This window comes from Asparagus officinalis, chromosome 5, assembly GCF_001876935.1.
Source record: "Asparagus officinalis chromosome 5, Aspof.V1, whole genome shotgun sequence".
Taxonomy (NCBI): Eukaryota; Viridiplantae; Streptophyta; class Magnoliopsida; order Asparagales; family Asparagaceae; genus Asparagus; species Asparagus officinalis.
In genome coordinates this window covers 108368905-108382182 of record NC_033798.1, presented here as the reverse complement: position 1 = coordinate 108382182, position 13278 = coordinate 108368905, and the positions used below count along the sequence as shown (strand labels likewise).

General features: G+C 41.8%; 2 protein-coding genes across 2 annotated transcripts in view; both read right to left on the bottom strand.

Annotated features, from left to right (window-relative positions):
- Positions 1-1719, bottom strand: part of LOC109842330 (tryptophan--tRNA ligase, chloroplastic/mitochondrial-like) — a 2823-nt gene extending 1104 nt beyond the window's left edge. The window contains exons 1-3 of the mRNA XM_020411223.1: positions 1711-1719; positions 1114-1343; positions 854-941 (exon numbers count right to left, since the gene is read on the bottom strand). Coding sequence (XP_020266812.1) covers positions 854-941; positions 1114-1343; positions 1711-1719 — 327 coding nt within the window. The remainder of the gene's footprint in view (positions 1-853; positions 942-1113; positions 1344-1710) is intronic.
- On the bottom strand, positions 1428-7510 carry LOC109840599 (probable protein phosphatase 2C 6). Its single transcript, XM_020409310.1, has 4 exons — positions 7428-7510; positions 4072-4356; positions 2796-2901; positions 1428-2520 (listed from the first exon to the last, which is right to left on the bottom strand). Exons 2-4 carry the CDS (start codon positions 4237-4239, stop codon positions 2216-2218), a joined length of 579 nt encoding a protein of 192 aa, XP_020264899.1. The 5' UTR covers positions 4240-4356; positions 7428-7510; the 3' UTR covers positions 1428-2215.

Below are 13278 nucleotides of genomic sequence, written 5' to 3'. Positions count from 1 at the left end.
TCCCATACACACACTAGCCAATGAGTTTAAGGGTGTACAAACAAGAACCTGGTAGAGCAGCGGATATATCAGGAAACACACAGATAATGTCATAATCAACCGATCAGCTTTTATCCAATAATATAAAGGGCTTGCATGATTTTATATGATAGTGTATCAACTCTAAGAAGTTAACTTATAAAATCTCCGGAAAATAAAAATGTGAAAAGAGTTCCCAGAGATCTGGAATCAGTAAAGACAGCCCAATACAAAGGGAAGGCAGATATAAAGATGTCTTAATTGAACTTAAATGCCCTATAGTTTCCCCTACTTTGCACTTACATACCCTCACTTGGTTTTGGCAGCACTTATATACTCTAAAGTTTTTAAAACTTGCACTTACATATCCTCACTTGTTTTGGCAGAACACATATATACCGTAAAGTTTTTAAAATGTGCACTTAAATACCCTAAGATATGCAAACATGAGGGATTTTAAGTGCAAGTTTTCAAACTTTAGGGTATTTAGGTGTCAGTTGTAAAATCTTTAGGGTATTTAAGTGAAAGTTCTAAAAACTTTAGAGTATATAAGTGCTGCCGGAGACAAGCGAGAGCACTTGAGTGAAAGTTTTAAGAACTTCAGGCTATATAGGTGTTGCCAAAAACAAGTGATACGGTATTTAGTGCAACTAATAAGCCTATAAAGAATTCAGTCAACCGTGAGGCAAATTAACAGCAAAACGAAATCACAATAGAGGGCCAATTCCTAATTCTGAGAATTACACTTTCTAAACAGTGAAGCCCCGATCTAATACATTCAATCCCTAGGCTGTAGGTCATCACCATTCAAAAGCGAAGAGGCAAACGGACTAGCCTGAAGAGAAACCCAATTCTTGATGGCGCCAAGGTAGTTCCCCAGGTGTACAGATCCAGTGGGTTGAACCCCGGAAACAACTCTTTTCCTGTAAATGAGGATTTTTTTTAGTAAGAAGCTGCATTGTATTAAGCTTCTCTTCTTGAAGCTAATTCTAACATAAATTTTCCCCCAGGTAGAAAATCAAGAAGTCTAATGGCCTCAAAATCATCATGGCCACCAGAAACCCTATAAGGAACAATAATATAAGTCGAGCTCACTTTCTAGGGCTAGCTATGCTCTGCGTTGATTCCGTTGACGGCGCCGCGACGCTACAGAGACGTGGACACAGTTGACGGCGCCGCGACGCTACAGAGACATCGGTGTCCACGGAGCTCCCCGGTTCTCTGGGCTCGACTCCCTGGGTTCCGACCTCGGCCACTGTCGTTAGCAAGAATGAAGAGAAGCTGTAATCTATAGCGAAATCGAGAGAGGGAGAGAGAAGCTGTACCTAATACCAATTTCCATAAATTGAGGGTCTAATTGAAAAATAACTTAAGAATTGTTGAGGGAGAAATTCCTGGCATAAAAGATGTAAAGGGCTAGCATCTAAAACAAATTATATACCGTAACGGAGCATAAAAAGCCACGCTAAATTCACATGTAACTTCGTAGTTGTTAACTACTGTTTCATTACAACTGTAGTCTTTTCGTAACTTCAGTTACAAAAACATCCCTCCCAAAAAAAATGCAAACAAGGATGCGTCCAATTGCAGCGAACCACGGAAAGTTGCTGATTGGATTATTCTTGAAAACATTTGCACTTTGGGAATGATGAGCCTAATCTGCTAAAGAGACCAAGAGATGGGTTTCCGCACCGGAGGCATTACCAGCTTTACATCGCTCGTACGAGATTTATGTCTACTGACCACCACTACTGGCAAGTCTGACCACCACTACTGGCAAGTCTTTCAAGTACAAATCTGCGCCTCAGCTGAATGAGGGACGACGGGCGGAATGAATTGATGCTGCTTTGCGTTAAGGTTGAAGCTCAAGTGCACTGCGCTGGGTGTAAGAGATCATCGAGGTGTAGCAGCTCGGAGAAGAGATGAGGCTCTGCACGCTAACTTCGCCCTCAACGCAACAAGCCCAGAACAAAAACAACATTTCTAAAAACCTCCGCTCCCGAAATCCTAACAAAGCTGTCACCACTTACGAAATCAAACATTTGATGTACACTTCTGACAACTATCCTGCCAACAGTCAAGGAGTACAAATGACATACCTCTCGGACCAAAAAACAGAGAGAGAGGGAGAGAGGGAGAGAGAGAATAACCGCACGTCAACTAATATGACGCTCTACATATTTTCACTGTCTAAAGGCTAGTTTCTATCATCAGATCCCAAATCCACTACAATTACAGAAATGTTATCAGAACTGTTCTTCCTGTAAGCCAACTTAACGAGGTAATCAGCAACAGCCTGTGCAGGGGATACCAACACTTCATCCACCACTCCATTTTTTCGGTGCCTCTTCAGAAGGCGACAAGCTACTTCACCAGCTTCGCAGTTAGAAATCACATCCCACAATCCGTCGCTTGCCAAAATCAAACACTCATCATCTTCGCTTCGTGACATGAAACTCACTTCTGGAACTGGAATTATCCATGGTCTCATATATCGATCACCTGAAGCATTGTTGGTGATTGGTTAGAACATAGAAATTTATTGTCATTTTAAATCTTAGAATGATCAAGGCATGCTGTTGATGATAATTTCTTCTTTCAGAAAGTAGATCAAGTACCTAGAGCAATCTGCATTAGTTAAGTTAGTGGTCGTTTTGCAATGAAGGAACACAACATCAAGTAGAGATGATACTATAGCAAGGGAACTAAATGATGCCATCCCTAAACAGTTAAACAAATTGATAGAAAATTAAAAGCTAAGAACAGGAGCTTTTCACCTATCGATCTTGACATTGCCAAAACTCCCATTACTCTGGCCCCCTGCCAATTTATGACTCTTCCTCCCTCATTTTCGATTCTTTGAAGCTCATCCTCTCTGTCAGGCTGTAAGAAACGTTTTGAGAGGAGGGGGGAAAGCAAAGGAAAAAATAGCTAACAAGCACATTGTGTAGGCAAAAACACAGCTTTAGGCAGCGTTGCTACTATATACAACCAATTACAGCCAACCTCTAATACTATATCAATAATAAAGGATCCATCCACATCTTTCTTCTTGTCCCTACTTTCTTTTCTGATCCAGGATTTTTTCTGTAGATACCAAAGGGCATCCCTGATCATAAGGACTCTTTGAATAGACAGGTAGCATAGGTGGTACTGTGAGATACGTGTATAAAGTATGAAATAATCAATAAAGACAAAGAATCATTCAGGAAAAGGGAATAGATTGATACCTCTGAAGGACATAGTGATAAAAAAACAAATTGTTAGATGAAGCATATTTAAAAACACAAACGTCAATTATACCCTTATGCGTAGTCTGGTTGATCGCCTGTCATGACTGCAAAAGATCGTCCAATTTTCGCTTATCCATGATGTAAAGAGTCCTAGAACTCATAGGCTTGAAAGCATGCAGTTTCAAAAGTAAACCATGCTACCTACTACCAAGTTTATACAACATGTTGACAAAATTAGAACAGAGTCCTGAAAATTTTTTCACATACACCTCGACAAGAAAGAAGATTAAATTGTTGCCATCATGATAAGATACTATATGAAACATGAGAAGAACTTAAATATTTGTAGCACTGCAAGCAGGAATTAAGAAAACAAGACATCTCTTGAATTTGAACAGATTTGTCAACTCAAATCCTTCCAGGGGATTTTACCATTTGAACATATTTTACTGCTTCAGTGTGATCTGCTATGAATAGGTGCGTAACAATCTCTCAACTGATTATCATATAAGGAAGTGTTCTACTAGGGGAATCACTCTGCACATATATCAATTATTTTTTTAACAAACTACTTACTACTGCAGAAGTACTGCTCCACTTTTGTCACTGATTAAAATCAGGGTTCAGTGGTACAGACTACTAGGTCACCTTTGAATAAGCATGTTCTATATAAGAGACGCTAATTAAATCCAAGAGACTGCAAGGTAGAGATTTTGCATTAAATAAATACCAAGCATTAAGATATTCATGTTATATATAATGGGAATGTTGTCTCTCAACCTATCAAAGGTACATTAACTTGGAAGATTGAGAAGTGAACCTTATGATCAACTGTTAACTGGATAGTCTGATTATGACGGCAAAGAATGGCCCTTGAGTCACCACAATTGGAAGCAATAATCTGACATCCTGATATCACAACAGCCACAGCAGTAGATCCAATTACATCTGGGGCTACAGACTCACTTATGATCTCATCATCAACCATCTCAAACCCATCACAAAATGCCACCTCCCATCTTCTCTTCCACCCCTCTTCACCATTGAAATTCTCCCACTTCTTTGCCACTACCTCATGAACCCGGTGTGCACAAAATCTAGCCACCTGATTACACCCAAAAGTATTAGCAAAGGCTAACAGGAGCAGAAAAGGCCCCATAAAAGCCCCCTTAAACAACATGTAAGCATTTAGGAAACCAGCTTCTAACTTGGCTCTTTGGTAAACCAGAGAGGTCCTCAGTCCAGCACCACATAGCTACTCTGAGCTCTTATTTTCCCTCCCTTTCCCCTCTTCCCTTTCCCTAACAAAAATCCCAACCTCTGCAACCTACGGACACAACATAAACAAGAATGTGCACATGTGCATGCACACAAGCACAAGAAAAACAGAATACATTCGTTTCTCCTTATACATGGTAAGCCTCTTAGATATACTGTGGTACTGAAATATATTGAAATTGTCAACTAGGTTAGAATCCCTTGACCACTTATTGGTATCAATGTTACATTAAACTTTGGGCGCTTCTAGGCGTCGGACTTGGCGCTCAGCGCCTAGTCGCGGGCGCCTAAGTGGTTTCTGGGCGTTTTTTTCTTTCTTCATTTAAGTGGTGGTCGATGAGGTTTTGCTGAAGGTCGGAGGAGGTAGTGGAGATGTTCATATTTGGAGGTTAATGGAGTTTGGAGGACGTGCGACACATAAAATCATAATCAAGGCCTACATGGTGCAATCTACATAAGCAGATAATGCTCCCCTAAACGCTCGTAAAATCTAGGTGGGCAACCTAAATACTGCCTAGACGCTAGGCGCTAATTAGGCGGCCTACGTACCGCCTAGGTCTAGGCGTACGCCTAAGCGGACTAGGCGGAGGTTTTTTAAAACAGTGATTGGTATCAAATATATAAATGTGCTTTTCCTCATCTATCCTTCAACATTGACACCTAATAGGAAGATCCAGAGTATGCAGAGTTATCAAATGCATTTATAGTTTGTCTGAATCGAATTCAACAATTTGATAATGAACCATATGGCATCAAACCCAAAAAATTGAGGTTGGAGAGTCATCAGCCAACACAGGGGTGAAAAAGGACAGTAAAAAGGAAATCATGCTGCTCTCCTCTCCTCTCCCCTTCTACATGAAACTTCTTAGAAGATAAGGGGACTAAAGTACATTCAGATTATCATTACGTCTTTTAGCAAAAGGCATCAGAATTCAATGTTTGACATCAAACATATATAGCATACCCAAAAGCTTGGACTTGTAAGCTTTGGATAACTCCAAAACATGTGAAAACACCTATGCGGTCAATGTGGTTACACCCATCTTACCTACCCACTAACAGGTTCTTGTTTAAGCTCGAACAGCTAGAACCAAGCTTGATTTTGAGCCATGGCCAACCACAAGAAATCTAACTCTACAGAGTCCAAAGGCAACCTTCTGCAAGCTCGATTATTCATGCTACCATGAAATTTTTGGCAAATACTAAAAAGGGTTACCTGTGGACCCCTATACAATTGCCCAATTGCGCATATATCCCATGGAAATTTATTGTTGCAGATAGATCTCAGGCGTGATTTTTATTTTTTTTACCCTCAAGAAAGAGATTAGATTTTTGAAATATGGACATCCTGGGGGTAAAAGAGGCAGGACAATTCACTCAGGGGGTCTATTTGCAACAATTGAACTACAAGGGGTCTATCCCACAATTAACCATAGTAAAGAAACCTTGTTGATTAAAAATCACAATCTTTCATGTAACATAGTCATATAACTGCAGACACTAAATTTGCAGGTTTGGAATTATAGCTTGTTGAAACTCGTGTACATGAAAGACTCTACCTTGAATTCATGTTTAATGCAACAGTTGTGTACTTGTATGCATTGCACCTATTTAGATTGGTTATAATGAATCTATCATCTACAGGGCATAGATGGAACTGAGCCCAAGTTCTGTCCCTTATGAGATGGGATTCATTCTAGCCAACTGATTTGAGACTTCTTATTAGGACTGATGGGTTGAACTACCCCAACAAGCAGCCAAAACCTGAATGTGTGCATTATTAGGAATTTTACTAGTCATCTGCAGTCACATTAGGCAATTATGTTAATTCACCTATTTTGGTGTTCCTTAATAATAAATCCGTACCTATGTGATGTAAAATTGGAGACTGTATGAAATTAGGAAATATTCGTGTGCACCTGCTTCATCATTTATCAAAAAGATAAAAACAATTATGATACTAGTGCAGCAATACAGAGACATCTACCACAAGCCTTCAAAATTCTTGTAACAAGTAAAATATACAACAAATTTAAATAAAAAATACAATACCTTTTTCTTTTAAGAAACTATCATAAACTATACGATTATCTCAAGAAACTACAATGAATTCTTCTGTCATTATTAACTAATAAAAACTTTTGCCAGAACTCATCCGTCACCACTGTTCGTTCAAGTGACTAGTAAGTCTTGCACATGATACTTGATGGAAAAAATTGCCCAAAGACTTATATAAAACCCTCTCGTTTTCTTTATCAGAAAACTACCACGAACTCTTTTTCGTCATCCTCCTATCATGCTAATATTACTTCCTTCTCTCTTACCCCCACCTCCCTCACCTCTTCTTTCATGTCATCCGCTAGTTATCTTGACTTCAAAAACAAGGCTTTTTCTTTCAAGATTATACCATCTCCAAAACCCGACACTAATTAAATTTCTTCATAGAAAAAGAAACAACCACTTAAGAGACTACTTGAGCCAACTATCTTCTTTTCAAGACAAAAGAGCTTGTTTTCCTAAATATTCAAGCCATGCCCTTCGCTACCAAACTTTTTTGCATCCTGAGAAAACTTTCATCTCACCATCTCATTAATCATCTCTCCTTAGTTCTTGAACTGTAGAGTACCTAACGAATAATCAACATCATTCATCTTAATTTACACATTACATGATGTATAATTAAGATTCTTCTAATTATTACATCGATAAAATCGTCTATAAAATAATTCTAAAATATCCAAATTAAGCCGATTGGGCACCAAGATGATAAGAACTCACTTGCCACCTCACAATATCATCATTGCGCTATAAAATTGTAAAATAATAAAAAAAAACAACTCCAAGAACCCCGGCTGATTAAGATAACAATATCACCAAGAACCCTAAGGTCAACGGTACCTGAGATCCCCCGTGCCCATCATAGACCCCAAAGAACCGCACGTGCGAGATCTCCTCAGACCCGGACTTAACCTCCGCCGACGCAGCCACCCACCCCTCGCACGTGCGGCGGCCATGAACTCCGGGCGCGCCACCTGCCACTCGCGTCTCCATCTCCTTCCTCCTCCCACCACCGACGCGACCCCACGCCATCGCCCTCCCGACGCATCTCCGCTCTCGACGCCGTTCTCCGACGCCGTCACGGAGCTTCGCGGAGGGATCTCGCCGGAGGATAACGTGGTACGAGGAGGGACCGCCTAGCTATGGCTTGCTCCCTCACGCTCCGCTGCGTGACCCAGCTGTGGTTACTGCCGCTGGCGGTGGTCGAGTGAGGGTTCGGGTTCCATCGATGGAGAGGAGACTGGGTGTCGCGGGGGAGGGGTTTCGGGGGATTAAATAGGAGGGGAGGCGTATGATTGGGTGACACGTGGCGTGGTGGCGTGGGGGCGATTTTATGGTGAGCGTACCTCAGCTACTGCTGTTAGCTTGTAGATTGGGACCTTTGGGTATACGTGGAGACACGCGGCAGGGGGGTGAGAGGGACGGGCCAAGGTGCTGAAGGATATTTCGTTAAAAAGGTGAGGGTGTTTCTGTCAATTTGGTCGGTGCCCGCGGAAGGTGCTGGATACCTTGATTTCGGAGTACCTCCGTACATGTACAGAGTAGAGGGGTTGAACAAAGCATTTAAAATTTTCGAATCAATCAATATCCGTCAATCTTTGAATGATATGTTGATGCCCTTACCGTACGTGTAAGTTCTTATGAAATTTGTGCTTGAATTAAGCGATTGCCGTAAGTAGAATAAGCCTCCTCATTAGTCTATTTCTACATGATTTAGCAAAATAAGTTATCATCTCTTAACAAAGGGGTCAAACAGATCGATTATCGTTTCAATACGATACTTATTATTATATTTGTATTTTTCTCACCAATGACGAATAAAAATATAAATACCATTTTGATAAGAAATACTCGTATCTATATCTGCTAAAATCAAATTGAATATACGTGCAGATATGCAAATACAAAATGGATATGAGAAAGAGAGTAATATGGAAAAAAAAGTAGTTCGAATGATACAAGAGAGTTTAGTAATATGTTTGATACATTTGAAAAGCAAGACTAGACTCTTGATCACTAAAATCAACATCAAATTCATTAATCTAAAAATTAAAACAATTGCAGCAATATGATCAGCAACATATATTGAGATGTGTTAAATATTGATCCAGATATTTCACTACATATCTGTTACGGGGTACACCTGTTTCCAAATATATGATCTGATGAGTCGTCATCTCTATCCAGCCAGACAAGCCGACATCCCAATGTCGACACGAGGAGCGGTGCTAATCGACACGAGACATCCTGACCTCCCAGACGAGTCGACATCTCGACCGACGGGAGAGATAGCCAGAGATTAGCTAGCAGTCTGACTCAGCCGGCCAGACGAGTCGACATTCATCAATGTCGACACGAAAGGTGGTACTAGTTGGCCCTATCGCAGCAGGCAACTCATCAAGAGCCTAGTTGACCTAGTCGAGTCGATACTCCTCCATGTCGACTCGAAAGGCGGGACGAGTCGTCACCCGACTCCATTCAGCCAGCAATTCTTGAGTCGTCACTCCTCTCCTCGAGTCGACTCTCCTCGCGAGTCCCATCATGAGGGACATTGCTTCTCAGTGAAACTAGAAGATAACTTCGCCAAAACTTATCCATCCTGACAACAAGTATTATCATGTTTGCTCAAAGACCATGCGTCATCACGCCGCTTATCAGCCCGCGTCCCATCGATCGCTCCTCAAATCGAGGCCAAAGTGATCTTCCTCCTGTCGCCAGCCGACACATGTAGAGCAAATGATGACTCACCCTCCAGCTCACACTTTGTCAACGCCATTTGCATGGCCGAAGTGACCAATTTGCCATTGACGTCTTCTTTATATGCAGATGCTATTCGCCATAGCCAAAGGGGAGCAACTTGGCAATCTAAACTCTCCTTCTGACCTAAATATCAGAGATCATCATCTCTAATGCACATAGCATAAGAACACATAGTTCTATTACTCCACTCAAGCTCAAGTTCATCAACTGACTGGATCGTCAGAGGTACCATGGGGAAATAACCACCCCGCCCTCTCATGACTTTCTTCTGTGCAGATCGTTCACTCTAACTCAGTGGCCCAGACATAAAGTCAAGGAAGGAAGTGGCCCCCTCCATCATCACTTCGCAACCATCCTATTCAGGATTATTCTGTGTGATTTGAACATCAACAGTCTAGCGCCCACCATGGGGCCCTCTTTCTTTTTTGAGAGAATATGTCTAGTTCTGAAGATAGAGCTAAGTGATCTCGTCCTGAAGGAGCAGAGCTATGCTACTCAAGCCCAGCTTGAATCAACAGGTCATATGATTCATCAATCTTACCAAGAGCAAATTGTTATCTTTACTAGTGAGCTTCTCAGCCGGCTTCCTCAGCCGCAACAAGCAAATTTTGCACCCCATTAGTCAACTCACCGATGTCTTCTTCCTCATCAGTAACTCATCGGCAAAAGTCCTACCATTATAGCCTCTGGATATGATCGAGTCAGCAGACCGATCGCAAGTATCTTCGGGAGTAACAACCCCCTTTCAGACGACCTTATGAATGTTCCATATGAGAAGTTCAAGATGTCTCGCATGGAGACATACAAGGGCGAGGGAGACCCCTCCGAGCATATTCAAAATTACTATGATGTGATGAGTATGCTCCAAGCATCAGAAGCAATCCTCTGTCGATGATTTCCTATTACTCTTTCACGGAGTGCTAAGCTCTGGTGGAACACTCTCGAGAAGAGATCCATCAGAATATTTTGACAACTTAGCCAAAAATTCATCCACCATTTCCTAGCTGACGCTAAGCGGGAGCTTCCCCCTCATGTGCTGATCCAAATGAGGCAGTGACCAGAAGAGAGCCTCCGAGCCTACTTCAAGAGATTCCAAGCTAAGAGGTTGGAAGTCGACGATCCACGAAGTGCGGTCGCCATGTCAGCACTCGTAGCTGGCCTACAGAGCAATTCATTGGCCGACTCATTGGCTAAGAAGCCAGTCGCCAATTATAAGTAATTGATGGCTAGAGCCCATGGATACATGGACATGAAAGATGCCAGAGCCTACAAGGTGGAAGCCAGGGCTATAGAGTTCTCTTCAGTCGTGCCTTAGGCACTCTGGAGCAAGCCCTTGGTTCCTAAACCCAAGGCACAACCCTTTGAACGACTCCCACAGTCGTCTCTCGGCCATAGGGGAGGGGAAGCTCTAGTCAACTCTCCTCACAGTTCTAAGCATTCGACTCATTAATCGGATTCCAAGCCCTTAGCTCTTTATCAGGGTAAGCCCAAGGCACAACATGTGGTTGGATTCTCTAATTCTCATTAATCATCACGGTGAAGCCCTGGGCACCAAAATAAGTCCTAGGCGACCCAACCTCCGGGCTGGCGTGTTAAAAGCCTCTGGCTCTTTATCAGGGTAAGCCCAAGGCATAACATATGAGCGATTCCTTCGACTCTCATCGATCATCATGGTCAAGACCTTGGTTCCTTCTTAGGGTAAGCCCAAGGCATAACTCTATGGTCGACTCCCACAGTCACCTCTCAGCCATACGAGGATTATGAAGACTTAGATCCAACGTGATACCTAGCCTCAGAATCATCATTCTACCATTAAGACATTGGTATCATCATGAGTAAACCCAAGGCATGGATTTCAATTGCCCGGTTATCTTCAGCAAAGGGACTTAAAGCACATCAACTTGCCAGTCTTCATCGACACAAGACTCGAGCATCTTGCCCACAATAGGCGCAATATGAGCCATTGTCAAGCCGACTCGCAACATTCAGGCCAACTCGCAACATTCGGTTCGACACAACCCGGCCAACTCAAGAATTTCCACTTAGTTCGCTCAATCAGAGCAATGCTACAAATCTATCAGCACTCTTAACTTCAGTCTAGAGCTTTATTCATTTCACTTGGACTCGGCTAAAGTCGACTCGAAACGAAAGGGGCTAATTGTTATGGGGTACAACTGTTTCTAAATATATGATCTGATGAGTCGTCCTCTCCATCCAGCCAAACAAGTTGACACCCCAGTGTCGACACGAGGAGCGGTGCTAATCAGCAGGAGACATCCTGACCTCCCAAACGAGTCGACATCTCGACCGACGGGAGAGATAGCCAGAGATTAGCTAGCAGTCCGACTCAGCTGACCAGACGAGTCGACATTCATCAATATCGATACGAAAGACGGTACCAGTCGGCCCTCTCACAGCAGGCAACTCATCAAGAGCCTAGTCGACCTAGTCGAGTTGATACTCCTCCATGTCGACTCGAAAGATGGGACGAGTCGTCACCCGACTCCATTCAGTCAGCAATCCTTGAGTCGTCACTCCTCTCCTCGAGTCGACTCTCCTCGCGAGTCCCATCATGAGGGATATTGCTTCTCAGCGAAGCTAGAAGATAACTTTGCCAAAGCTTATCCATCCTGACAACAAGTCACATCATGTCTACTCAAAGACCATGCATCATCACGCTGCTTATCAGCTCGCGTCCCATCGATCGCTCCTCAAATCGAGACCGAAGTGATCTTCCTCCTGTCGCCGGTCGATACATGTAGAGCAAAGGATGACTCACCTTCCAGTTCATACTTTGTCACCGCCATTTGCATGGCCGAAGTGATCAATTTGCCATTGACATCCTTTTTATATACAGATGTTATTCGCCATAGCCAAAGGGGGGCAGGTTGGCAATCTAAACTCTCCTTCTGACCTAAATCTCAGAGATCATCATCTCTAATGCACATAGCAGAAGAACACATAGTTCTATTACTCCACTCAAGCTCAAGTTCATCAACTGACTTGATCGTCGAAGGTACCACATGAGAGTCACCACCCCGCCGTCTCACAACCTTCTTCTGTGCAGATCGTTCACTCTAACTCAGTGGCCAAGACATAAAGTCGAGGAAGGAAGCGGTCCCCTCCATCATCTGTCATCACTCTACAAACATCCTATTATGGATTATTCTGTGTGATTTGAACATGAACAATATCCATATCCAATTAGTAATTACAACCTAAAAGATATAGCCACTAATAGGGATGTTTTTTTGAACCCATATTCCAAAGGCTATTTCGTTGGGTTACATGCAATAGACTAAGGGTCTGTATGTTTGCCTGGAAGTAGGGGTATCCATCCGACCAGGACCGACCTAGAAAACTGGGCCCAGACCGGACAAAACCGGAGCCTGGACCCGGGCCCGGTTGGCCCGTGTCGGTCCCAAGCCCGAGCCTGAGCGGGCTGGGCTCCGGGCCTGGCCTTTTTTTCATTTTTTCTATTTTCTTTTTTTTATAAAAATTTGCTAAAATTAGTTTAACCTTATTATATTTATATAATTATGTATTAGTATATACTATAAATTATTATGTAACTATATATTATAAATACATATATTATATGTAAATATATTATATATATTTATAAGTTATAACATGAGAGAGAGAGAGAATCACATAAATGTATATTACATATTTATAAATACGTATTATGTAGTTATGTATGTATTTGTTACATACTTATATTATGCTTATTTAAGTAATTATACAATTTACTTATATGATATACTTTTATATATACTAGATGCTTATATATTATTATACTTATGCAGTTATACAATATACTTATATAACTGTAATTCTATAATATACACATATGACATATAAGTATACTTATAACTACATTATATATATATTTATATTCTTATATCTTAGTATCTATATCATGCTAAGT

Bases quoted from the DNA above. Each gene is read 5' to 3' on its own strand.
- LOC109840599 (XM_020409310.1), bottom strand. From the start codon at position 4,239: ATGGTTGATGATGAGATCATAAGTGAGTCTGTAGCCCCAGATGTAATT. The intron at 2,902-4,071 runs GTTCACTTCTCA...CGTTTCTTACAG, and splicing joins AGTTAACAGTTGATCATAAG to CCTGACAGAGAGGATGAGCT. The intron at 2,521-2,795 runs GTGAAAAGCTCC...ACAATGCTTCAG, and splicing joins GGCAATGTCAAGATCGATAG to GTGATCGATATATGAGACCA.